Source organism: Corvus kubaryi, unplaced genomic scaffold (genome assembly GCF_017639235.1).
Source record: "Corvus kubaryi isolate FWS band 111438036 unplaced genomic scaffold, C.kubaryi_AGA036_p1.0 37354, whole genome shotgun sequence".
Classification (NCBI taxonomy): domain Eukaryota; kingdom Metazoa; phylum Chordata; class Aves; order Passeriformes; family Corvidae; genus Corvus; species Corvus kubaryi.
The window spans coordinates 1,876,972-1,902,805 of NW_024581116.1; the positions used below are offsets into that span (position 1 = coordinate 1,876,972).

Below are 25,834 nucleotides of genomic sequence, written 5' to 3' on the forward strand. Positions count from 1 at the left end.
GTTCATTTACAGGCTGCAAATGTAAGTAGTAGTAGTAATAAAAGTTTTTAAAATCTGAAAAAAAAAAATTAATATGAACGTTAAAATTTCCAAGGAAGAAAATGCTTTTCTTTTCCTGTGTAGAGGAGTAGTAAAATAGGGATATTTGTGGCCATTGGTGATGCCTGATAAATACAAACACCAGAAGAAACCTGAGTGCTGTTCCTACCCAGAGATGCTGTCAATTCCCCTGGATCCCTGGAAGTGTCCAAGGGCAGGTTGGACGGGGCTTGGAGCAACCTGGGATAGTGGAAGGTGTCCCTGCCCATGGCAGGGGGTTGGAATTAGGTAATTTTTAGGATCCCTTTTAACCCAAACCATTCTGTGATTCTAGGATCCTTGGCCAGGGGCTCTTTCTTCTCCTGGTTTGGAAATGACCGTGAACGAGATGTATTGGCTTTCTCGTACTCAGATTCCTGCTTAGCACCACTGCCCTGCCTCAGCTCACCTTCCCATGGATAGTAGCCTCACCCAGCTGGATTCTGAGGGCCAGCAGGAGGAAGACTGGGATTCAAAGGGAAATTTGATCAGAGAAGGTTTTCCAAATCCCCTAGGTTCCCTTGGAAATGCCAGCTCAGCAACCGGCTGCTGGTGTCTAACGAGTCTCTCAAGAAAAAAAGACATCAAACCCCAGGATTTATTATCAATCAGCCCAGCTTCTTAACACCTTCTCCATGACCTTGGTTGCTAGGAAGCTGGTGTCAATACAGGAAAAGTGAAGTATTAATAAGAAAAAGGAGCAGCTGTAAGAACTCAGCATGGAGCAGCATGGCCAGTGGAAGTCTTCCAGACTACTGGTAACCCAGCCTTCCAGGAGAGGGATAATGATTTCACACTGAAAGATGGTAGATCTAAATTAGATATTAGGAAGAAATTCTTCCCTGTGAGAGTGGTGAGGCTCTGGCACAGGGTGCCCAGAGAAGCTGTGGCTGCTCCATCCCTGGAAGTGTCCAAGGCCAGGTTGGACAGGGCTTGGAGCAACGTGGGATAGTGGAAGGTGTCCCTGCCCATGGCAGGGAATGGAATAAGATGAGCTTTAATGTCCCTTCCAACCTGAACCATTCCATGATTCTATGACAATGCCAGGCTGGAAAGCAGAGATCTCTCTGAGCCCTGTGTCTGGACACAGTCACTAAGTTCAAGCAGTTTCAAGCTGTTTTTCCCCATCATGTGTCCAGCACACCACGCTTTGTGTTGGAGGGGAAGTTGCTTATCCAAAGATAAATCCAAGAGAAACATGATATTACTGGTCACTAAGTGACCATCACCAGCAGTCACATGGCATCAGTCCCCTAGAAACCTGATCTAGGCAGTGACACCCCTGCCCAGGACAGGGGGCTGGAATAAATGAGCTTTTTGGTCCCTTCCAACCCAAACCATTCTGTCATTTTATGACTCTATCATTGTATGCTGCAAGCATGAACCCATTAGTCTGGCTTTCCCCTGGGATGTATTATGCTCTCTTTACAGGGGTAGGTGCAGGAACTGTGAGCACAGGCAACATTCCCACATCATTGCCAAGGCCTGGCTTTGGTGAGCAGGAGGCAGGAAAGGCTGGGGCCCTTGGTTTGGGGTGGTGGATGCATCAGCAGGGCTGGGAGGGAGGAGGGGAGCTCCCGAGTGGTTGCAGACAAAATTGTTAAACCTCTCCTTATCCCCATATTATCCTCCCTCAGCTGTTCCGCGGGGAGGTGCCATGTGGTGTCCAACAACTGCCGCATTCCTCTTGCGAGGTGGCCGCTGTGTGACGGAGGGGGGTAGCATGAGGGGACCCCTCATTTGGCTCCTGCAAGGCCCTTCCATCCCAAAAATGCTCCAAGTCCTGGGGAAACAGTCTTTCCATGCTGCTGCCCCTGAAAAAGGCCTCACAGGCAGTGTCATCCCTGTCTTACACACAAATGACTTGACAATGAAGCTGTTTAGCCCAAATCATGTGCTGGTGAATGCAAGAGCTGGGAATAGATCCCACATCTCCTTTTCCTCTGCTGTCTGCTCAAACTTGGAGTTTCTCTCAAGCACAGGGAGTTAAAACACTCCTGGACCTGTGTCAGGCAGAGCAGCGGCAGCTTGGCCACCCGTGGGCTGTGTTTCAAGCATCAGACAGGTCTTTGATGGCTCCATGCTTCCATCTAGTGACAAAAAGCCACTGCTCACTCCTCCTGTTTTGCTCTTCCTCCTCTCTGGTTGCAATGCAGGAATATTTCTCAGATTCCTGATGCCGAGCCTATCTGTAGGGCTATTTCCATTCATTTATCCAAAATCTAAACCCCTAAACGAGTAACTCCAAACAAACAAAACCGGGGTGAAGTTTTTGAGCAGAACTGTCCTTTGTCAAGGAAAAAGTGGCTTGCACATGTATACAAACATTCACTTACTCATCAAAATGTGCTGCTTTCCTCTTTAGTGGACAATATCCCAAAAAATGGACACCAGCCTGAGGTGACAGAATATTTACAAGTCCTGTAACAAAGCTCCTGTGTGACTCAGCCATTCCTGTCCTGATCTGAGTTCTAGGCCTGGGTTCCTGGTTATTAAGGACAATGTTTTCCACAGAATCATGGAATCATAAAATGGTTTGGATTGGAAGGGACCTAAAAGCTCACCCAGTTCCATCTCCCTGCCATGGGCAGGAACAACTTCCACTATCCCAGGTTGCTCCAAGCCCCATCCAACCTGGACTGGAACACTGCAAGGGATGGGGCAGCCACAGCTTCTCTGAGCAGCCTGTGCCAGGGCCTCCCCACCCTCACAGGGAAGAATTCCTTCCTAACATGCAAACTAATTATACTCTCTAGCAGTTTGAAAACATTCCCCCTTGTTCTGTCACTCCAGGCCCTTGTAAATTGTTTCTGTCCATCTTTCCTGTTGCCTCTCTTCAGGTACTGGCAGATCAAAATTAGATCTCCCCAAAACCTTCTCTTTTCCAGGGGGAATAATCCCAATTCTCTCAGCCTTTCATTGCAGGAGAATTGCTCCATCCCTCCAATCGTCTTTGTGGCCTCCTCTGGACTTGTCCTTTCCTTCTTTCTTTTCACGTTTCAGCTCCTTCATGGGTAGGGCTCCCTGTGCACTGTTTTGCTTTATCTATGACTTTCTGCAAAGAATAAACTCCTCATCCCAGCCAAATCCTTCTGTCCAAACCTTGGATATTTTGTTGAGTTTTTCCTGGACAAAACATTTCCTTAGGATTGGATCACAAAGTGCTATGGACACTAATACTAACAGTTTTTGCTGACTACAACCTACAGAGTTTGAGTGATGGAATGTGATGGTAGCAGCAGCGTCAGGGCACTGAGGGCAGCAATAAGCCGCAATGGCACTGACCAGCCTCACCTGGGACCCCCCTCCCCAGCCTGGCCATGGATCAGGAGCCCTGTTTAACCTCAGCTGTGGCCCTGTGCTCCCTCTGTGAGCTGTGTTGTAGAAATACTGCTCTGTAATCTCTGCTCTGGTCCTGCCTTTTATCTGGATCATGGGCTCATGTTGTAGCTGAGCCTCCTGCCCTGTCTCCTCTTGTTTCTGAGGAGATTTCCTGAAGGGACCTGGCACTTGGTCCATCCCCTTGTTTGGGGCTGTGTGTGGAACCTGTTACCAGCATTTGTTTCTGCCTGCTGTGTTCAAGCTGTCATCCTTGAACAGCCTCTTCTTTGGCAAAACGGTTTTTTTTGAGAATTCCCTCAAGTTTACTCTTCCTTCTGACCATGTTTCCGGTGTCATTCCACTAATAAGTAAACTGAGTGTAGACCACTGATGGGGTTAACTCATATTGGATTCCTGTAATCATTGGCTGTATGTGGCTGAGACACTGGGGCTTGGCCTAAGAATAAACCAAGCGCAACTGGTTCCACTGCTGGGCAGAGCTCCAGAGCTCCCCTGAGGGTTGACTGCCTGTGACTTTTTGCCACTGAGTCTCTGAATTGAGGCTGAGGAGGAGCCTGAGTAAGCCTGTTCCACCTCCCTTTGGGGCTAAGGTGAGAACATGAGCACATTCTGCTGCTGTTTGGTGTGTGGTAACTCATTAAACCTCAGTTATGCTGTGGGGTTGGGGAACTTTCTGTGAATTTCAGTGGAAACTTCCATGAAGGCTTCCATACCAGGGCAGGGGCTCAGCAACCCACCAAGGGACTCCATTAAAATCTATCTGGGCTTCAAACAGAGGAGGGCAGAGGTGGGAGTAGAGATGCTGTTCAGTGTCTGAAAAAGGCTGGATTGGGTCTTCCCAGCAGCTGAGGCTGTCCAGGGCATGAATGATAACACTGTGAGAGTCCACTGCCCTCTTTTCCACAGGGAATAGGACCTGCAGGGGTAAAGCTACTTTAGCAGTGATAAGGGATCCAAACACCCTTTGTGCAGAATTTCCAGCAGATGCTGTTGGGAATACCATGGAAAAATTGAAGTAAGAACATAAAAGGGAACCTTGAAGTCCACTTGCTCTGAAAGTCAGTCCCAGACTGAATATCAGCATATCAAGAAACCATTCCACCGTTTTTTCTGTCATGTTGTAGAAGGGAAAAAAAGAGGACAAAATGGATTCGTTGTCCTCTTGTTGGAAGCTCTAACCATATAATAATGGAAGAACAACCCCAGGTTACTCTTGTTATGGTTATTAAAGTCTTGGAACAAAACAGTTAATGGCAGCAAGCAGCTTAGGTTAATAATTAAGCACCCTCAATGGACAGCTCTGAGCTGTCTGTGACGGGATTTGAGCCTTTTGGGAAACTTGTCTGGTGGGTTTCAGCACTGGGCAGAGTGACTGACACAGCCCCAGCCTGAAACCTGTGGCAGAGCTGGTGCCAAAGGGATGGAGCCCTTGTGCTGGTATTGGAGCCCCTGCACTAAACTCATCAGAGGAATGAAGGAAGAACAAGTCAAATAAGGTAAGTAAAGCCAGAAAAAGTCCTTAAAAGAATAATAAAATTAAGTCGAAATGAAATTTTATGCATCTGCTTTGAAATGCAGCATTCACTTGCACCAGGGTGCTGGGCTCTGCCCTGTGCAAGTTGCAGTGTGTTAAAACGTGCAAGAAATTGTGTGAGAGTAGTTACAGTAGGTCTTGTGGTACAATAAACAGTAGAAACCAGGTTGGATGAGGCTTGGAGCAACCTGGTCTGATGGAAGGTGTCCCCCTCCATGGCAGGGGGTTGGAACTGGGTGATCTTTAAGGTCTCTTCCAACCAAAACCATTTTGTGATTTAAAAATGTGGCTAAATTAATTTATCCTTGGGTTTTTTTCCATACTAGTACAAAACCCAGGGTGAAGGCAGGAGAAGTTGATGGTCTATCTTTAAGCGTTAGAACAGTTCCTGACATGCGTGATATCTCTTGCTATGATAGCAAGTAAGAGCTGGTCTGCAAGTACTCAAATGTTTATTTCTTAAATTATTAGAAGAGTTCACAGCTGTTGCTCCCACAGGTTTGCAGTGAGAAGAAACGACACAGATGGGGTTTGTTTAAAAGTTACAGGGGAGGTCCTGGAGCCAGACTCTTGTGAATTCCTCATCCAACATTGAAGATGAACCTTTGGAGAACATTCCTGCTGAGTGCTGGGCTGGTATTCTTGGCAGGTGGGTGAGGGAGAGGTGTTGTCTCCAACCACACCTGTAAAATCCAGTGGGGATTGGATACAGACAGCCTGTGAGACGTAGAGAAGAACCCCTAAAATGCATTGAAAACTATGGGATATTGGCTGTGGCACACTGGACATTGTCCACCCTTATTATTGGTTTTCCTTGGCATTATTTCCATATCCACAGGGGAGATTTCTGGATTAATGTTTTGTTCTCTGTGTTCTACCTGGGTTCACGTCATACCTATTGTTTTTTGTTCACTTGGTAATAAATATGTCACTCTCTGCATGTTGATATTAAGGGTTCATGATGCAAAAGTGTCCAATATTGCTTTGGTGATCAATACTGATGTGGAGTCAGATAGCATTCAAACAGCTAAGAAGTTGGAAATCTCCTAAAATGTTAATCAGAAAACTGGATATCGCTGTAAAATGACTTCTGGAAAATTCTGGTCAGTGGCTGCATAAAAAGAAGCCAAGTACTGGTTCATCTCTCAGCTTCAGAGAACGAGGGTACCCAAAATAAATCCTAAATTATCTTAGGAATTTGGTACCTCTATGAAAGGCAGGGCATAGCAGGTTATAGGTGACTTAACATCATGAAGCAGGAGCTCTTTTCCAGGCCTGTATGTCTTTCCTGAAGACTTCAGAAAGAAATTGCTGGACAGGCTTTGTTGCAGCCAGAAAAGGATATATTTTGTAGGCAGCTTTAATTTTGGTAGGGTGCACAGAAGTCAGCAAACACATTTCTTTGAGAGATGAAGGAATAAACATTAGGTTTATCATCTTTAATTCTTGAGGAGGACAGGAAGCTCAGGCTGCAGCTTGGTCCACCCTGAGGGCATCAACATCTACCTGAGGGGAGCTGTAAAGGGGGGAGAGAGGTGGGGGGAAAAGGGTGGGCAACATGATTACTTTGGATAACTGAGAAGGAGAAATGAAATGAAGGGTGGGGTAGCAGGAAGACCTCTCTCAGATCACTCTGTGTCTCATCCTGAATAAGGCATTTTAGATGTTTGCATTTCCCTTCAGCCTGATGGAGCTGGTTTGGTTTTGCAGGGACAGCCTTGGGATCACTCGTCAAGCCCCATGAGGGCAGCATTGCTGGAGGAACATGGATTACCCTCACTCTGGATGGTGAGTTTTAAATCCTTATGAAGAACGTGTTGAACTACAATCTGAGAAAGTTTTGATTGGAAGGGACCTGAAATCTCCTCTCATTCCACCCCCTGCTGTGGGCAGGGACACCTTCCACTAGACCAGGTTGCTCCAAGCCCTGTCCAGCCTGCCCTTGAACACTTCCAGGGATGTAAAATTAACAGATAATCAGCTCCCTTCTGAGGCTTGTGGTTGGAGTGACAAACCCTACCCAACAGAGCTATCGTCTGTGACACTCATAGCATGAAATCAGCTTGAAATGATCACTTCATAAGCTATTGCTGAAGTTTTATTTCTAAGCAGCAGAAGTCCAAATGTTTACCTTATTTGGTTTTTTTTCCTTAAATTTTATCTTACATTCTGCAGATATAGGGCTAGAAATTTCTTCCCTGCTCCTGCCCTCTTATTGAAGAAAAGTTAAAAATCTGCTCCCTTCATATGTCCTGTGATGCTGGAGCTTTTCAAACTCTATGAGGAACATGAGATCTAAGTAAAAATCACTGAAACTGATAAGCCATGTCCATGTGGGTCCAAAACCAAAGCTTGGTCTGTTTTTTCACAGTGATGAATATTTATTCATTGGGAAGAGAGTTGGTTTCTGAAGCAGCTCCATGGTCATTAGCTGGCACAGGCTGCCCAGGGCAGTGGTAGAGTCACCAGGGGGATTTAAAAGATGTGTGGAAGTGCACTTGGGGACATGTTTTTTACCTTTCCAATTCTCTCCCCCATCCCCCTGGGAGAAAAGTGAGTGAGCTAACTTGACTGCTGGGGTTAAACCACCACAACATGAAATTACATAAATATGATTTTAAAAAACCTGGTCGAGGGCTCTAAGCACTATTCCTAGAGAAGCTGGGTTGTACCTCCAAAAATGTTTGTTGTGAGACTGGGAGTGATCCTGTCCTCACAGAGCTCTTCTGATTGACTTTCTTGCTTAGGCTCAACAGCCCTCCAGGTAGAATCTCTCTCTCCAGCCAGTGCATCCCAGCTGGAGGTGTCCCTGGTGAATCCAGACCTGCCCAGACTGCCGTGTGATGTCTCTCCTCTGTTTCTGGAGTTGCCCAGTATAAGGTGCAGAACAAGGTATGATCCATGGTTAGGCTGTGGGTGAGACCTTGCCCTTTGTCAAACAGAACCCTCATTTTTATTCAGTGTCTGCCCATTAATTACGGACCAGGATCAAGACGCCCTGCAGATCCAGGCAGCCCTGGGTCATTTTATTACTAATGAATAACGATTATTGTCTGTGCATGTCTAATGAGAATGTCTGTGTTTTATATTAGCATTAATTTGGGTAGGGTTCTGATGTCCTGTCACCTTCTGTGCTTAACTGTGATTTCTTGCTGTGCTTCACATGTCTTTTAAATTATTGTTTTAGAGTTTGGGTTCATATGTGTGAAGTTTGGGCTGATAGTGTAAAGCTCCTTTGCTCTATTGAAGCCTCAGTGGACTTGCTGAGATTGGAGACCCTGTGAAGGTCCTGGCATTTTGTAAACACAATCTTAATAAAAATAATATAATATTACACATTTTCTTCCACCTAGGTCTTCACCCCAGGAGGGTTTGTACTACGTGGAGGTGATGTTTAAAGGACATGTGATTAACAACCTGACTGAGGTGGAGAAAGGGAACTATTCTTTCAAGGTAATCACCAAGCAAGTGCAGAAGTGAGGATAAAGAATTCGAGGTATTGAAGGGAATCAAGCTTCAACGTTGTGTCACAGGAAATACATTGAAATGGATGGAATCATGGAATGGTTTGGATTGGAAGGGGCCTCTAAGACCATTCAGTTCCAATCCTAAGCTAAAGAAAGATGGGGGGAGACTTTTTCAAGGGCATGTTAGAGACGAAACCAGGGAGAGTGGCTTCAAACTGAGAGAGTAGGTTTAGACTAGATGTTTGGAAAAAACTCTTTACTGTAATGATGGTGAGGCCCTGGCACGGGTTGCTCAGAGAAGCTGTGGCTGCCCCATTCCTGGAAGTGTTCAAGGCCAGGTTGGGCTTGGAGCAACCTGGGATAATGGAAGTTGTCCCTGCCCATGGCAGGGAGTGGGACTGGATGATATTTAAGGTCCCTTCCAACACTAACCATTCTGTGGTTCTGTGATCTCTCGGGGAGCAGAATCCTTAACCATGACTGTGTGCTTTGGGATAAGGCCTGGTGTGTTTGGAAGTCACATCCCACCTCTGTGCTAACTTTGAGCAAGAAAACCCAGTGTTTTCAGTAAATTGCACATTAAAGCTGAAGAACCATCGGGTGGTTCAGCTAGCTTAGAGAGCTGATGAAAAATCACCAGGGGATGCTGTTAATGAGGCACATTCCAAGCTAAATAAACCACAATGTGTCTCTTTGTTTTGAGGCTGGGACCTGGGAGCTACGCATATTAAAAATTAATTTTGCCTCCTCGTTAGATTGAAAAAGCTGCTGCAGGCAGCAACAAGTCTGAGCAGCTCACAAGTCTTGTGTCAGCCAGGGGCCCCAATTTCATGCTGCTTTTGGCTTCTTTCTCCACATTTTCTCCAGCCTGGGGTATGGTGTCATGTTGCCTTTGCTCCCCAGAAGTGGACATTGCTGGAGGAAATTTGTGGCTGCTCATTCATTTTTGTCATGACTGGGAGCAGGAGGGAAGGCAAAGGCTGAGCTCTGAAAGGGAATGGGCTTCAAGGAAAGCTTAGGAAAAAAACCATGGCATATGCAGTGCTATCTTTGAATTAATACAAAAAATTAATTTTTAATGATATTTATTGGGCTGTCAGCAGCATCTCTAAGTGCCAGTGAGGACATGAGGGTGTTCATAAAGAGATGGGGAAGATGAGCGTGTCCAAAAAAGGATGGACACACAGGTCTGGAGCACAAGTTTGATGAGGTGCAACTAGAGGGACTCAGCCTGGGCAAAAGGAGGCTCAGGGAGGACCTTCTCACTCTCCACAGCTCCTTGACAGGAGGATGCAGCCAGGTGGCAGTTGGTCTCTGCTTCCAAGTTACAAGACACAGGACAAGAAAATTGCCTCAAGTTGCACCAGGGGAGGTTTAGGTTGGATATTAGGGAAAATTTCTTCCCCAAAGGATTGTCAAACACCAGGGCAGTGATGTCTTCACCACTCCTAAAGGGATTTAAAAGATGTGTAGATGTGGCACTTGGGGACATGGTTTAGTGAATTTAGCAGTGTTGGATTAATGGTTGGACTTGATGATTTTCAAGGTTTTTTTTCCTCAGTGGCCAAGGCAGTGCTTTCCCAAAGAAATCTCTGTTGTATTGCTGTAAGATGGACCAATACAAGGTCTTTTTTTGCTCCACTGCTTTAGGGTACCCAACAAACTTGATAAAGGGTGACTGAAGTATTTCACATCTGTGATGATGAAATAGTTCTAAAGGATATACTACTGGGAAAAAAAATGGTGTCAAAATTCAAGATAAAATTCAGGTTTTCACTTCAGCTAAAGCATGACTTAGAAATCTGATATTGTATTAAAGTGTATCTTCTGACACTGGAACAAGCCAGGATGGGCAATTTGAGCACAAGAGAGGAGGTAAAACCAGCTTTAACCCAGGCTCTGAAAGGCAAGGGGGTAAGAAGGGAATATTTCTCCTTACTCCCTTCCCAGAGCAGGATTCTGCTTCAAAGATCAGACCTGGAGTGTGACTCTGAAATGCAGCTGCTGGTGGGGTGTGAGCAATGCACCATCAGGAGGGGTTGGACTGCTGCAGAAAAAGCTGCCATTTCACTACAGATTTCTCTTTGCAGTTCTCAGCCAAGCAGACACCTGTGATTTACCAAATTAATCCATCATCTGGCACCCCAGGTACAGGACCTTTCTTTAATCTGTACTGCCATACAGACCTTTCGCTTATTGGGGCTTTAGATCAGATTTCAAAGTTACGTGAGAAGTCATTCGCTGGTTTTAGTCTGAAAAATTAGCTGGAATAGGCCAGATTTTTTTCCCTATTTCTGTTATTTTTGCATATCCAGGTTTCTTTAGAGAAAATTGAAAGTTTGATCCTCAAAGTCACGATTAATCAAAAGATTTTGGTCTCTCAAGAGTTCAGTCAGACACTTGAATGATCAGATTGCACAGATGATTCTCAGTCTAAGTCAGTCCTTAATTTCCAATTATTTTCAGGTGTAGTTCATCCCTAGATTCTCATGCCTCGCTTTAGGGTGTCAGTATGAAGGTTTCTGTGTGTACACTGGATATTTCACCTCCCAGTGTGAGTGAAGAGCAGGAGAATAATCTGGCCACAGATATGCCAAAGTCCTGCTTTAGACCTTCACCCTGTCTGGTGTACAAATGATGTAATTTTGGTTGTCTCATGAGGTTCTACAGTGGAACTGGGTGAGAGTGTGGGGTTTGGTTAACAAAAGAGTTGAGGAAAAATTGTCAACTCAGTGCAAATACAGATCTGCAAAAAAAAAAATTGGAATGAATTTGGGTTTTTTGGTGGGGAACAAAGACATATGCTTCGAGAAAAGTGAATGAAGTGCAAAATCATCTTGAGCCAAGGTAAAAGCTGAGAGTACCTTCAGTGCAGGCAGCTAGGAACCTCTGCAACATTCATGAAGACCACGAATTCCTTTTGTTCAGCTCAGAAAATCTGCAAGTAAGTTCTCTGCTTTTAAAAGACTCTCTTCAATTTCCATTTCCTCTTAAACAGGAAATTTAATACAGATTCATGGGAAGACAATTGCTGGCAGATATGACACCCTGGACTTCAACGTGGATTATATTGATGGGTAATTACGAACACTCAGCTATCTTCTGCAGTCCCTGTAAATTGGTATTTCTTCCATCAGCCTCCTCGACAGCAATAAATTGCAACCAGTTGGCCCAGAATTGCCATTTGCTTCCTTTGTGGTTTATTGCAGCTCATGAGTTGGGCTCCAGCAAACTTTGTTAATCTAATTGCAACTGGTCCATTAAGCTGGTTGGTTTGTTTACTGGCAGCACAGTCAATCACAGCTCAGTGTGAATTATACTGTAATTGCAACTGGCTGCTGTAGATTTTATTTTGGCTAGCAAATTAAAATTTAACTAATTAAAATAATGTCAGAGCCAAAAAGTTAAATAAATTTTCCCCTTTCCATTTGCATTTTTTTTTTTTCGAAAAAAAAAAATTAGTTTGAAGCTAATGCTCTGGTGAGCCAGAAGACTAAAGAGTATTTTGAGACAAAAGCTTTGTTTTTCACTGCTTTAAACACTCTGTAGTTGTTTTCTTGTTCTCAAATGTTTGATATTTTTTAAAATGTTTTTTCTGTGGTTGCGTGCAACAGAGAAAAGCAGGTAGGTTTAAAAAAACCCCTTATTTTAGGACAGCAGCCCCTTTAAGCATAGTGAATCCAAAATGAGCATCGACACCGTCCTGCTGTGTGTCATATGTATCTCCATATGTATGGATATGTTATCAAATGTTAATTTATGATTTCTGTGCCAACGGCAGCGAAGAACTAAGACCAGGTAAGTATTTTAAAGATAAACTATTTATCCATAGTTACTCTGCTGGCAGCTTAAGGCTCATTTCAGGAGCCAGGAAACGTGTGTATTCTTGGTAGTTAGAAATTTTAGTTGAAGCATCAGATATTTGACCACTAGATGCTTTTAATGACTTTTCAGGCTGAAAGGAAATGCCCTTCCTAAGTGATTAAACTCCCTGCTGGCATGAAGGAAAGCCAGTGCAGATTCCTGCCATGCCATCCCTACACTGTGCCCATCAGCATCCTTTGTTTGGTATCAATTATTGTTTTACCTGCCTCTGGTGGAGCTGTGGAACCTTTGATCAGAGGCAAGAAAGGCTGCTCTGTCTGAGTGCAGGCTGGACGTGCCTGCAGTGCTCTGCTGCCAGATTACTCATTTACAGCTCAACCTCACCAAAAGGAAATGGCCTCAAAATCCCAGCATACCAGACAGGTTCCCTCTGTAGCTTCACATGAATAATTTGCCCATTTTTGGTGTGTTAGGAAATATGTACCAGGTGGGGACTTGGACTTGACCAGAGCAGTCTGTCACTCAGTCACGCTGATTCGGGATGTGGAGCAAAAAAAAGGAATGGGTTTTATACTTTCAAGTGTGTTCTGCACCTTTCTCCATGCTTTGTATGGGATGCACTGGTCCAGTGATGCTGAGCAAACATTTGGCAGCACTGATTTTTTTTCTTCCTTAAAAGGAAAGGTTCTCAATATCAGCCACCTGTATTAATAAAAGCAAACTCTTTTAGTAAAGCCTCATAAAATTGCACTCTGAAACATGGACCATAGAAAGCTGCACTGTGAGGGATGGGTCATCACAAGGTGTTTGCATTACAGGTCTTTACCTATTCCCTTTAATTGCCTGTTAATTCTCAAGGAATCATTGCCAGCCTTTGCTTATTCTGCTAATTACTCTGAATTTATTCCTCTCACCTGCTTCTTCCTGTCCAGTGGAAGGTGTCCCATATCGATTCTTTAAGGAACAGATATTTAAATTTGTTGTTATCAGGGACTTGGGTGATTTCTGCCAGAAGTTGTTTATAATGCTTTTCCTCAATGAAATAAAGAAGAGGCTGAGCTGCATCTTGACTGTACTTGCTGTAGTTGATGCTGCCCTGCTGGTTTTGGAAGGTGTGGGTGGGTATTGTCCTTCTGGAGCTCAGCCTTGCCCTCAGGGAGGAGGGATTGGATCATTCAGAGCTGGCATGGGGTGTCTCCAAGAGGGTCCTGCTGCACTCTCACAGAGGTGCAGCTCCCACAGTATTTGGGGAACATACTTGGCAGGTGCACAGATGAGGGATTAGGGCTTGTCCCATTTTCTAGAAGGTTAATAAATATTAGAAACAAGTGGGGGAAAATTCCTGTCCCTTGGGAAAATATTGGCTGCTAATTTTAACAGATTAGCTTTTCATCTCTATCACATCATATCTTTCCTGTTGATTTTTTGCCCAGGCCAGCTGTTCTTACATCAGAAGGAGATGGATGGACCAGTCTCTGCTCTTTTGCTGACAGGAGAGCTGGAAGCATGTCAGTCCTTGACTTACTTTGGGTTTGTGTTGGTGCAAGGGCTCAGCACAGCTTGTGCACAAAAAAATTTGTGGCTTTTGGAGGAACTCTTCTGCTTTGTTCTAAAGTTGGGAGAGACCCTGAGTTTTGGTCTGTGATGGGGTGGGTGAGGACTGCTGGCTTTCTGCAGCTTCAGCCACTCAAATGTAAACGCGAGTTAATGACGGGAATTGTGTCATTCCACGACTCCAGAGGGTTGATGCAATGCCAGCATATCTGTTTTACTTGCTGCCTGCTCCTTCTTACAGTTTAGGAACCTGCAGAGGAGCAAACAGAAGGGAAACGTTTTTGTCCTTCAATTCACCTTCCCCTTGTTCCTGCTCAGCTTTTTTACTTCAAATGGGACTTCTCAAGGTCACAAATAGCATCAGCTTCTAGAAATAGGTATAAAGGAGCCAAGCTGGAGCACTGCTGCTGGGAGACATCCTCCTAAGCCGCTGAACTCTTGATCATTAGTGTGAAGATGGGTTGTTCCTCTCCTGTCTCACCTGCTTCACTCTAATGTTTCTAGAGACAGCAAACCATTACCAGCTTGGGTGTATAAGCCCACATCCTCTCTAGGTTAGTTGATTCTACTATATTTTACTTGTTTTTTGCTCCCAAGGCTCAGTGAAGTCCTTTGTCTCTCCACAGTTACCCTATCCATACAAAGGATGGACTGGGGACCCTGCAGTGCCAGGTGGAAGGGAACCACATAGGTTGGTGAAAAGGGGTCAAAAACACCGGTTTCTGTCATTCCCAAAACTCCAGAGGATGGAGGGAGGGTGTCAGTCAGTCAGGAGTTTCTGTTCTCTCTCCGAAGTTGGGAATGTGGCTCAGGGCTGAGTCCATAAAAACTGTTTCAGATCAAGGCTTGCCAGCCTTCAGCACAGCCCCTGCCATGGTTTGTGTCCTCTGCACAGCCTGGGAGAACATGAAGGGAACCCATGACGTGGTGTGGGCATTGCTGGCAGCAACAGTGTGATTTGGGGTCCTTGCTCAGTTTCCTACTTTAATTCTTCTTGTCTGTGGTGGACCTTCCCTTTAGTGCTTTATTAGAGGAATAAATTGGGTGTTCCCTTCTATTCATAATCTCTCCGGTAGCAGGTTGGATCCCTTTCATTTTTCCTCCATGCACTCTGAAGAAGTTTCTAATTTCTTGTGGAGGCTTTGAGCTCCAGCCTTCCTGTTTGGGAAACGTATTGTGAGTTAAATATGTAAAACAGACTTTCCTTACTGTTGTAAGGAAGGGAGAATCAGGCCTAGGGAACCAGGACAAGGCTTGGGAGGATGCACTCCATACTCTGCCTTAAAACATCATCACTTTTCTCTCCCCCAGGGTCCCACAATGTCAGCTTCTCGGTGTTTAACAAAGGAAAGTGAGTGAAATAATCTTTTCTCTCTTTTTCTCTGGTTTTGCATGGGGATGGAGCTGCATTTGAGTCCAGGATGAGTGAATTATGTCTTTCCTGAATCATGTGTTTCGTTGCTTAGAAATAAGGTTTTGTTATAATGAGAAGATGGTTGTCAGATTTGGAATGAAATGGGAGAATGTTTCTCCCCAAAGTATTTCCACTTTGGTGTTTTATACTCTACCTTCCGTGTCCAAAGCATAAGACATCTTATCTTGGAAAAGGGGGAATGGCTGAAGGAGGATTGGTTCAGATTGGATGTTAGGGAGAAATTCTTACCTGTGAGGGCAGTGAGGCCCTGGCACAGGGTGCCCATAAAAGCTGTGGCTGCCCCTGGATCCCTGGAAGTTTCCAAGGCCAGGTTGGAGGGGCTTGGAGCAAGCTGGGATAGTGGAAGGTGTCCCTGCCCATGGCAGGGGGTGGAATGAGAGGAGCTTTAAGGTCCCTTCCCACTCAAGCCATTCTGTGATTCTGTGATCTGTTAAAACTAGCTAAATAAAATCTTTTCACCTTGCTATTCATCCAAATAGGAAAGAATTTAACCATAAAAGGAAGTGAAAATAGGTTCTGACCATGTCAAAACATACTTTACAATGTGTTAGTACTTCTAATAAAGTGTTTCAGCCATGTAATGGGGTCTCATGAATGAATGCCTCAATGTGCTGGTGAAAGGAGTTGTTGGAGCTTGCAGAAATGTTCCACTGCTCCTCTGGAGAGTGAGTGTCCAGCTCTTCCAAATGAAGTTCTGCTTTTATTTACACAGCCCAGGATCTCTCAGGTGTTTTCTCTCTTGCAGGTCAGCAGTGCACAAAGGTGCTTGGCTCATCAGTGCCAAGCAGGAGCTTTTCCTGTATCAAACTCATCCAGGTATTCACTGATCCTCCTCGCTGGCTGCACTGTCTTCCAGCAGTTCCAGTGTGGTCTAAGAAAAGGCCTCTCACTGTTGCTTTTCCCAGGGATTTAATCCTGTTTTGTCCTCATTTTGGTGTTCCACTCCCCTGGTAAGGGCTTGACTAAGCAGAAAGCTGCAGATCAAAAATGACGAGATAACCAGATTTGTGTGCATTGTTCCTTGCCCTGTCAGATCAGTTATAGACTTGAGGTGTTGCTCATAGAGAAACTTTTCCCCCTTAAATCACTCTGTATTTTGGTAAGGCTGAAATTTTGGAAATGCAGACCTCAGGATGAGAACTCCCACATCAGCTACAGGGAGGAGATGATGTTCAGCTACTCCAAAAATTAAATTCTGGTAAAGTGGATAATGGCAGAGTGCTGCACCATTCATTAAAAAAATTATTTAAGATACATAAAAATTAATCTACATCTGACAGTTCAAGATGCATTGTGGGCAACACTTTGTTAAGAAGGGTAATTTTATGTTTTATTTACAATTTAAGGCAGAGTAAAATGAAATAACTCTGCATGCAGTTGGCTGTGGGCAGAACGCAAGCAGAAAGATCTTCTAGATCTGCCCCATAGAGGGTACTGTGCTAGTCAGCAGCCAATATTGTCCAATTAATGTTTCAATACCAGATGAATTAACAAAAAAGAAGCAGGTATAGGCCAAAATCCCTCACTTTTTTCTTATTAGTCTTTTTTTTTTTTCAGAGCTATACAAGTAGAACTGGGTGGTTAAATCAGAACATGAGCGCAAAGTGGGTAAATGTCATGAAAGAGAAAAATAATTTTCCTGTGGAATGGCACAACTGTAACAGATAAAATCCTGAAAGGATCTCATGGTCATGATGTGGAAACTCAGATGTTCAGCTCCCTCCATTGGTCCCTGAAGTCTGAGGGGTGATTGGAAAGTGTGGTAGCATTGAAACCTCAGGGCTAAATTGAGAAGTGAGTCAGAGAAGGTCAAAAGGATTAAAACAGTTTTAATTCTGTTTTTTTTTTTTTGTTGGTTTTTTCTTTGCAGAGCTCCTCGATAGCATGGAATAGAGCAGTTTGCAATCTGAGCATGACAGATGCAGCCACTGCTGAGTAACAGCCCAAGCATTGCAGTGTTTCCCCTGTCATGTGGCCAAATTATCCATGTTGTTCATTCCTGGTGTCATCACAGAGGCTGCCAAAAAAAGGGATCAGTGAGATGCTGGTTTCACTCACAGGAGCCTCTCTGGCTGGAAGCAGTGCAAGTGCACTGCAGGCTTTCCCAGAAATGGGGCTGGGATTAGCCTCTGAAAGGCTCAGATCCTCCTTTTCCTTCCCTTGCAGAGATACTATCTGTGTTCCCAGCTGGAGGGAGCCTGGGAGGGGGCACTGATCTCACTGTCACTGGGGATTTCTTTGAGGAGCCAGTGCAGGTCACTGCTGCAGGTAACAGAAGAAATATGTGGGGGTTTTTTTTGTTGTTTTCTTTTTTGTTATTTTTTTTTTTAATTTCAGTTTGGCCCTGACCACAAACCCCAAGTGATGTTCAGGGATACCAATGTGGGAATTGTAGGACTCACCCCTGGGAAGGTCCAGTTTTTCTGACTGTGGGAAAGAACTGTTCTGTTTTCTGGTAGTACCAGCCCAGGGTTGCAGCAAAGTGTGGACCCTTTTGGGAACAAGGTGGATGCAGGGGATTCTGCCTCTCTGCTCCAGTGAGACCCCACCCAGAGTACCACATCCAGGGTCCTCAGCATGAGAAAAACATGGATCTCTTGGAGTGAGTCCAGAGGAGGGACACAAAAATGATCAGAGGGATAGAACACCTCTACTATAAGGAAAGGCTGAGACAGATGGGGCTGTTCAGATTGGAGAAAAGAAGGCTCCAAGGAGACCTTGGAGCACCTAAAGGAGCTCCAACAGAACAACCTGGTCTAGTGGAAGGTGTCCCTGTACATGGAAAGGCTTGGAACTACTTGTTTGTAAGGTCCCTTCCAACCCAAACCATTCCATGACTCTAAGATGGGTTTATGCTGTGGCTCAGCTGTGCTTCCAAGTTTCCCATGGCACATTTGTCTCCTTTCCCTGCTGGCAGGTGTTCCCTGTAAGGTCAAGCACGTCTCTCCCTGGGAAATCAAATGCACCACTGGGCCTGTTGGCAAGGGCAGGAGACCTGGTGTCCCCCAGCCAGGTAAGGTGTTCAACTGAAGCTCCAAATTAGCAAACACACACAGAAATGCAGGGCAGAAACCTTTTGGTGCTGAATGCAATCAAGAAACAGGGCTTTCCAAAAGATTGCTTTGACATCAAGCCAGTTTCTTTTGGGGTGGGTAGGGAAGGGGACTACAAATAATCCAAAGGCTGGAGCACCTCTGCTATGAGGAAAGATATATGAGAGAGCTGGGGTTGTCCAGCCCAGAGAAAAGAAGGCTCCAGGGAGACCTGAGAGCCCCTTCCAGTGCCTAAAGGGGGCTTTCAGAAATATGGGGATAAACTTTTATTAGGGACTGTAGTGATAGGACAGGGGGTGATGTTTTTTAAATTAAAAGGGTGTGCATTTAAATTAGGTCTAAGGAAGGTATTTTTTTTACGATGAGGGGGGTGAGGCCATGGCACAGGTTGCCCAGAAAGGAGGTGGATGCTCCATCCCTGGAAACATTCAAGGCCAGTTTGGGTGCAGCTCTGAGCAACCTGCTCTAGTTGGAGATGTCCCTTCTCGAGGCAGGGGGTTGGACTGGATAAACTTGAATGGTCCCTTCCAAACCATTCTGTGATTCTATAGCCAGGAAAACCAAGGTGGAGAGCTCACCCCACCAAGTGCAGACAGGAGATGGTGGGAGGATTGTCAGACTGGTGTGCAGGGCTGTGGAAAATGAGCAGAAAAAGGCCTGAATAATATTTAGAGGAAGGATGGCTGAACTGGAGTTACTGCAGAGGCTGCTGGGGCACTCCTCGAGTGGAGCATTGCAGGAGACTGTAGTGCATAAAATGAGGCTTAACTTTGACTGTGGGTCACCTCAGTGCCTTTTCCTGCAAGAGCAGACATGTGAGCTGGTTGGATGCTCTGCTCTCTGCAGAGTTTTGTTATTTCTGGTGGAGGATTTCAAGGTAAAACAAATTCCCTTAGGCGAGATCTGTGTTCTGCCTTAGACTGCAAAATACCCCACAAACAGAACCAATTTATTATTAAAATTTTCTCTCTGGCCTGCCTCCTACACCACTGATTCCAGGATGTGCTCTGGGATTTCTGCTGGCTGCTGCTGAGAATACTTTTGTTTTAACTTTCTAGGAAACAGAGGGCTTCTCTTTGAAGTCTGGGATGATGCCTCTGATCTGACAGCAGCAGGTCCTGGATACAGATGGCAGTTTGTACCTAATGCCAGCTCCCCAGCAAGGTTTCTGTCTGGGGCAAAGAAGTCCTTCAGGTACTCAGTGATCTTAAAAAGAGACGAAGCCATGGCAATCACCTTTAGCAGTGTAAGGTGCAGCAAAAACACCTGACAGCTCTTTACAGCAGAGCCTCACTGTATAGCTCCTATAAATCAAAGAAAACCCTTTGCTCCCAGGTCCTTTTGAAGCTTAAAATATGCAGTGAAGTGCTTTATTTTTCCTCCTGTTGCCTTCCCTCAGTATTTCTGCTCTACCTGGCCTAGATATGCTGAAATACCACCAAAAAAAAAAAAAAAAAAAAAAAAAAAAGTTGTGGAAATAGAAGGAGCTCCAGTTTGAGGCCATTTTGGGCTGGAACTCTGGCCAGATGTGGAGGGGCAGATTCTCGGCTGATGCTGGCAGCAAAGGTGAAGTTTATACAAATAAATAAATTCCTGAACTGTGCTGGTTCCCACTGCCTCTTCAGATATGACCTTGAAAGACTGTACAATGTGCATGAATTCTTACATTTTTCTACCACTTCTCTGTTTTTGTTGTTTGATTCTGAGGGTGGTTTTGGCTTTTTCCTGCATGGTCAGAGTTAAGACCTTGTTTGAGAAGAAATGCACTAAAGTGGCCACCAACAAAATCATACTTGGTTTCATGGAGCTGTTTTTTCTTTCCTTTTTGAAACTTTTGTAAGGCACAATTGACATTTAATGTGAAATCGGGTCATTTTGAGGTTACTTCAGCTTTAAAATAGCAAGGTTTGTTTTGTTAAAACTTGGTTTAAAGATGTTTTCTTGTTACTCTGTGTAGGTGTGAAGGTGGGGTGTGGGGATGGTTTGTTGTTTTGGGGTTTTCTTTGCTGTAACTCTTGTATATTATGGATGTTCTCTTTTTGCTTAGCTCCAGACTCCGTGGTTTTTTTGTGGCTCCTCAGACCAACAATTACACCTTTTGGATTCAGGCAGATGGGCAGGCATCTCTCTACTTAAGTTTGTCCCAAGATCCAGAACAGAAGGTATTAGTCTCGGCAGAGAAAAATGAGATGAAATGAAAATGAAAAATGCGGATGAAAAGGGTTTTAATTAAGGTGATAACAAGTAGGAATTTTCCCAGTGTGGATTGGTTTATTGTCTCTTATAAATGTATTGCAGAGTGAAATCTGTGTGATTATATTTGATATTTTACATCAACCCTTTCGGGTTTTTAGCTCATAAAATACTCACTCTTGCAACCAGAGGCATTGATTGTCTTTTCTAGAAGACTTTTTTTTGTTAGTTCAGCACATTTCTGTCTGAACTGAAGTCATACATGAAAAGTTATTTGGGGAACTGTTACTAGTGCTAGGGTGAGCCATAAGAATCATCTTCTTTGTGATATTGAACCTTAAACCAAAGCTCTTTCAGATTGTGGCTTTTTCCTACATAATGGGAAGGAATTTGTCAGCCATCAACCCACGGTTATCAGTTATAAACACAAATATATTGGGTTTTTTTTTTTTATTTTTGGAGCTGTGGCATTGGACTAAATGCTTTTGTGGCTGGAGAGAGGTCACCAACTGCTTTAATGGCTTCAAACTGAGAGAGAGTAGGAAGAAATTTTTGACTCTGAGGGTGGCAAAGCCCTGGCACAGGTTGCCCAGAGAAGTTCTGGCTGCCCCTGGATCCCTGGCACTGTCCAAGGCCAGGTCGGACTGGGCTTGGAGCAACCTGGGATAGCAGAAGGTGTCCTGCCCGTGGCAAGGGATGGAACATGATGGTTTTTCAGGACCCTTCCCATCCACATCATTCTATGATTCTGTGATTTGGATGTTCTGCACACAGGTGAGAATTGCTTCTCTCCCTGCTGGCAATTCAGAGTGGTCGGAGAACTGGGTGAAGAACTGGAGTGAACTGTGGCAGCCAAAATCCCAGAAATTTGAGCTCACTGCTGGTTCCAGGTACTACCTGGAAGCACTGCATCATGGAAAGACACCCAGCAAGGGGATGAGAGTTGGAGTCCAGATACACAACACGTGGCTGAACCCCGATGTGGTGAACAACTACTGCGTTGAAAGGCACGAAATTCGGGCTCGTGCCTTGCGACTTCCAGAAGTGCAGGTCAGTGCTGCAACTGCCTTGTTGGTACTAGAGGTGAAAAAATGTGTGTTTCCACCTTGTTTTCAACCTTCTGAGACAGCTGATGAGAAGAGCATTGTGAGCTGAAGTTGTCTGTGGTTTTTACATACGTTAGTGGGTGTGTGTAAGCCCTCAGGAATGAGGGAAGTTTTTTCCTAATGGTGAAACTCCTGAAGGTCGGGAGCTTTAAGGACCATTTGCAGCTGCACAGGTCATGTACCCCTTGTGCTCCTGTTAATCTAAGAATCCCGTTCCTTGTAGGACAGGAGCAGTTCAAGAGTAGCTGAAATGACTCTTGGAAGGGATCCCTGGTTTACAGAGGCTTAAAAAGGCAAAACGCTGGTTGTAAAATCCTCTTCAGCAGAAGATGCCAGGTTTGAAGTGTGTGTCTCATGCAGTTTGCATCTGTTTTCATTTCTTTATTTGCTTCTCTTTTTTAACCAGATGTTGACTGTGTCTGGTACAGGCTATTTCAGTATCTCCTGGAATAACATGCTGAGAATGATCCCCACAAATGCTACAGCTCACCAGGTAGGTGCTGTTAAACACAGACACAGGGTCCTCTGCTGGGATGGAATTGGTGGAACTCTGGTGCTTGACAGAAGTTAAGATTTGGCCCAGAAGCTGAGATAAAGTTAATGTGATATAGGGGTAAATTATTTTTATGTGTTTTTTTTTAACTGAGAATGTCTTACAATGTGATTTTTTTTTTGTTTTGTGAACACTGACTCCCAGGTGTATTCTAAGTGTATCACAACACCCAGATACCTTGGGCTTGCATTGATCCAGATCTTTGGACTTCTCTAATGCCAGATGTGTGCTGTATGGCTCTGGCTTCTCCAACAGCCCACAGTCTCTTGATGTGGCTGTTTTTTAATCTTAGAGTGACCCTGAGTGATGGCTCCACGACAGTCATTAGACTGAGGATGTCCCACACCCCTGAAAGCTGTCAGACATGAAAGTTTACACTCTGTTGAGATAAATTTTGTTATATTATTATTTAAAATTTTTATTCTTGTAATATTTGGCTACCTGCTTATTCAGAGCTGCTGTGCCACCGATCCCTGGCTGGTGAAAAAATGAAGTGATGATGTGTGTGTTGAAGTCTCTGCTGAAATGATTGTAACTGGCTGCTTTTCACTTTCTTAATTTCTTTTAAAGGTGCAAACAGCAATAGAGGAACTCCTTTCAGTAAGATGTGAAATGGAGCCAAATTCTGCTAAAATCCTTTTTCGCCATGGTTTTGAGAAAGAAGGTAGGGAACTTCTGTGGCAAATAAGCAGTACTTTTTGTGAGAATTGATCTGCTTTTATGACATAAATGTTCTTTAAACTTTTAGTGGTAGTAAATTTACACTTTTAATGGGTATAAGGATGCATTTATATTTATCATTTATTCATTGTGTGTATGCATGAAAAACAACATGATCAGTATAGTAATCATCATGACAGAATATCCAGGGTTGGAAGGGACCCACAAGGATCATCAAATCCAGCTCCTGGCCCTGTACAGGACAACCCCAGGAATCTGTGCCTGAGAGTGTTGTACAAACACTTCTTGAACTCTGCCAGGAGAATACTTAGAGTAGGACTGTTTGACAATTTTTGGATACCCACTTTCTGTGTCTTCATGAATTTTGTCTGAGTTGGTGTCTTCTGAATCACTTTGAAACCTCTCATTTCCTTGTCTTGTTTTTCATATGTCAGATATGAAGAACATCATCACCACAGGACACATTGTCAGTGGAACTGAGCCGTTCTGTGGGAGGTTCAGCATCCACAGACCAAGCCAGCTGGTGAAAACTTCCCCACCAGCACTACCAAGATATGACCTTACTGAATACACACATGTGAGTGGCTGCTCTTAACGAATCGCTGTTCTCAGCGAGTAGCTCTGGGCACTGAATGCTCAGAGTCTAATTGACAACATAAAGTCTTCTGGTCTGCTTAGAATTGCCCCAAATCTACAAAGGATCATGTCTTAGCACAGAGCAGAGCATCTTTTATTGGGTGTGAGAGTGGTTTTGTATCTCTGAGATGTAAATACTGTTTAACACACCTGGCTGTTGACTGTTCCTGGGGATACAACCCTTGCTGTGGGAAAGGAAAAAATGGGACGGTGTTGGGGAAAGGTGGAAGACACAGGGACGACCACTTCTTGACAAAAGGAAAAAGACCTTTTGTTATTTTGGTGGTCCATTATTGGTCACTTTCCTGCTCATCTCCTACTTTTGATAGGAATGAACCCAAAAGCTCAGGGAAGCCCCAGGGGTCAGTTTGACGCCATGTTGTGGCACTCCTGGTGCCACAAACCATCTTCTACAGCTGTTATTCCCTCTCCAGCTCTCTTGGAGCCCCTTTAGGCACTGGAAGAGGCTTTAAGGTCTCCGTGGAGTTCTGTTTTCTCCAGGCCAAACAATCCAGTGTTAAACCAGAATTCACACATGGTATCTTCCTTCATCTCCCATGTACATTATATATAAACTACCTGTGTTTTGATTGGTGAAAATCTTCTCCCCATTTTTGCAGGCGTGTTTTGCACATAAAGGCCATATGAGCAACATCTTTCATCTCTCAGTGTCCTACACCAATGTCTCTTCATGTCCAGTGAGGAGGAACCTCACCTGCCTGTGGCACTTCAACGAAACCAACTCTAAAAGGTATCCAGGAAATTTTAGTTATCAGAGTTTATATTTTGCATTGTAAGAAGGTGCAGTGGGAAAACTGAGGGAAGTTCTTATTTATATAGGAACAATTTCTCAGTTGGAGTAATCTGATAAAAGCTCTGTCCCTGCAGAGGCATTCCTGGAATGCGTTTTCGTACTTTTTCGAGGATTTAATGAGTAAATTTCCATGTTTCTTGCTACATGCAGTATCTCATCTCAGTGATACACAGGTATACTTGAAGATTTTTGAGGACATCAATTTCCAAGTTTCTTTCCCAGTAGATTTTCTGCAGTAAGAGAGAGAATTGATTGGTTTTTCCTCCACCCTTTGGAAGCTTTGAAAATTGGTGTAACCTTTGATTTTCTTTATTCACTTCAAATTCCGAGGGTAGAAAACATAAAGCTTAGGGCAGGCAGACTTAAAAAAAAAATCAGGAGTGTCTGAAGAACTTGGAGAGAGCTGAGGGGTTGAATTCTGGCTTGACCCCCATTGAGGTCACTGATGCCACTGTGGGATTTTGCCAAAAATAAAGCAGGTGTAGTCATTCCCATATCCCACTCTTGTGATGCAGGGGTGGAAACATAAGCAGAGATCTAAATCCTTATTTCTCACTGTAGAAAACCCAACAAGGACATGGTGAGTGATCACAAACCACTGAGCATGTGGCTTGGCTTGTGTTAGAGTAGAAATAACAACAGGAGCTGGTATTACCTCGAATCTTCACAATCACCTCAAATTCGATTGTTGTCCCAACCTTGGTGTCTTCCAGCTGGACATTCACCTGCACTGACCTCTGGAAGAGGTGTGTGACCCTCTCTGTGCTTCTCCAGGACCTCCCAGCCAATTCCCCAGTATTTGTGCATCAGATAAACTTACAGAGCCCTGTACTGCAAAAAGAAACACCTGGATCATTTTATCTTGATGAACTCATCATTGCTGACAGAGCTGTGATTGGTAAAGGCATCTCTTTTGGTTTTTTCTTCCCCAGGATATTCCATTAAATCTATAGCAATAAAGCTGGATAAAACTTTTTCAAACGGAAAATTCGCAACAGGCACAAAAATAATTTTCTTTTCTTGAACTTTTTTTTTTTGGTGACAGCAGTCAAGAAGGAATTACCAAAATATCAATATTCTTGGTTTATTTGAAAATAAATAATGGATCAGACTGTGGTGAAATCACCACAGTGAACCCAGAGAGGTTCAAAAATGTGTAGATGTGGCACTTGAGGACATGGGTTAGTGGTGGACTGGGCAATGCTGGGGAATGGTCCACACAGTGGACTTAGAGGCCTTTTCCAACCTTAATGATTCTATGAAATATAACTGAAAACCAAAAATCCCCAGGCAGGTGTTTCCAGCTATGAAATGGCAAAAACCTGGGCACAGTCAGCTCTGCTCTCCTTGCTCTGGTGAATATTTGTGTTTTTTCTTTCAGTTTCTCAGAGAGACCCCAAACCTCCCTGGCCAGGAGGGAGGATAATTGAAGCAGTGTCTGTGGTGGGGTCTCCTCCCACCTACAACGTGTCCTGGAGGGTGTCTGGCTGTGGTGCCAGTGTGCCCCTTCTCTCCCCAAGGTAGGGACAGCAAGTAGCTCATCTCAATACTCTGTAACACCTC

At 44.3% G+C, this 25,834-nt stretch overlaps 1 protein-coding gene across 2 annotated transcripts in view; it reads left to right on the forward strand.

Moving 5' to 3' along the window:
- The first annotated feature begins 4,757 nt into the window (after positions 1-4,757).
- Positions 4,758-25,834, forward strand: part of PKHD1 (PKHD1 ciliary IPT domain containing fibrocystin/polyductin) — a 236,131-nt gene continuing 215,054 nt past the window's right edge. The window contains exons 1-22 of one of the 2 annotated variants that reach the window (XM_042032908.1): positions 4,758-4,916; positions 5,453-5,603; positions 6,665-6,742; positions 7,702-7,846; positions 8,308-8,407; positions 10,512-10,569; positions 11,420-11,498; positions 13,680-13,754; positions 14,427-14,491; positions 15,112-15,151; positions 15,981-16,051; positions 17,402-17,503; positions 18,153-18,248; positions 19,347-19,482; positions 20,336-20,450; positions 21,256-21,531; positions 21,994-22,080; positions 22,711-22,804; positions 23,256-23,398; positions 24,078-24,208; positions 24,985-25,169; positions 25,653-25,791. In XM_042032908.1, the coding sequence (XP_041888842.1) occupies positions 5,552-5,603; positions 6,665-6,742; positions 7,702-7,846; positions 8,308-8,407; positions 10,512-10,569; positions 11,420-11,498; positions 13,680-13,754; positions 14,427-14,491; positions 15,112-15,151; positions 15,981-16,051; positions 17,402-17,503; positions 18,153-18,248; positions 19,347-19,482; positions 20,336-20,450; positions 21,256-21,531; positions 21,994-22,080; positions 22,711-22,804; positions 23,256-23,398; positions 24,078-24,208; positions 24,985-25,169; positions 25,653-25,791 (2,267 nt within the window). In that variant the 5' untranslated portion in view covers positions 4,758-4,916; positions 5,453-5,551. The remainder of the gene's footprint in view (positions 4,917-5,452; positions 5,604-6,664; positions 6,743-7,701; positions 7,847-8,307; positions 8,408-10,511; positions 10,570-11,419; positions 11,499-13,679; positions 13,755-14,426; positions 14,492-15,111; positions 15,152-15,980; positions 16,052-17,401; positions 17,504-18,152; positions 18,249-19,346; positions 19,483-20,335; positions 20,451-21,255; positions 21,532-21,993; positions 22,081-22,710; positions 22,805-23,255; positions 23,399-24,077; positions 24,209-24,984; positions 25,170-25,652; positions 25,792-25,834) is intronic. The other variant, XM_042032909.1, reaches the window with a different exon arrangement.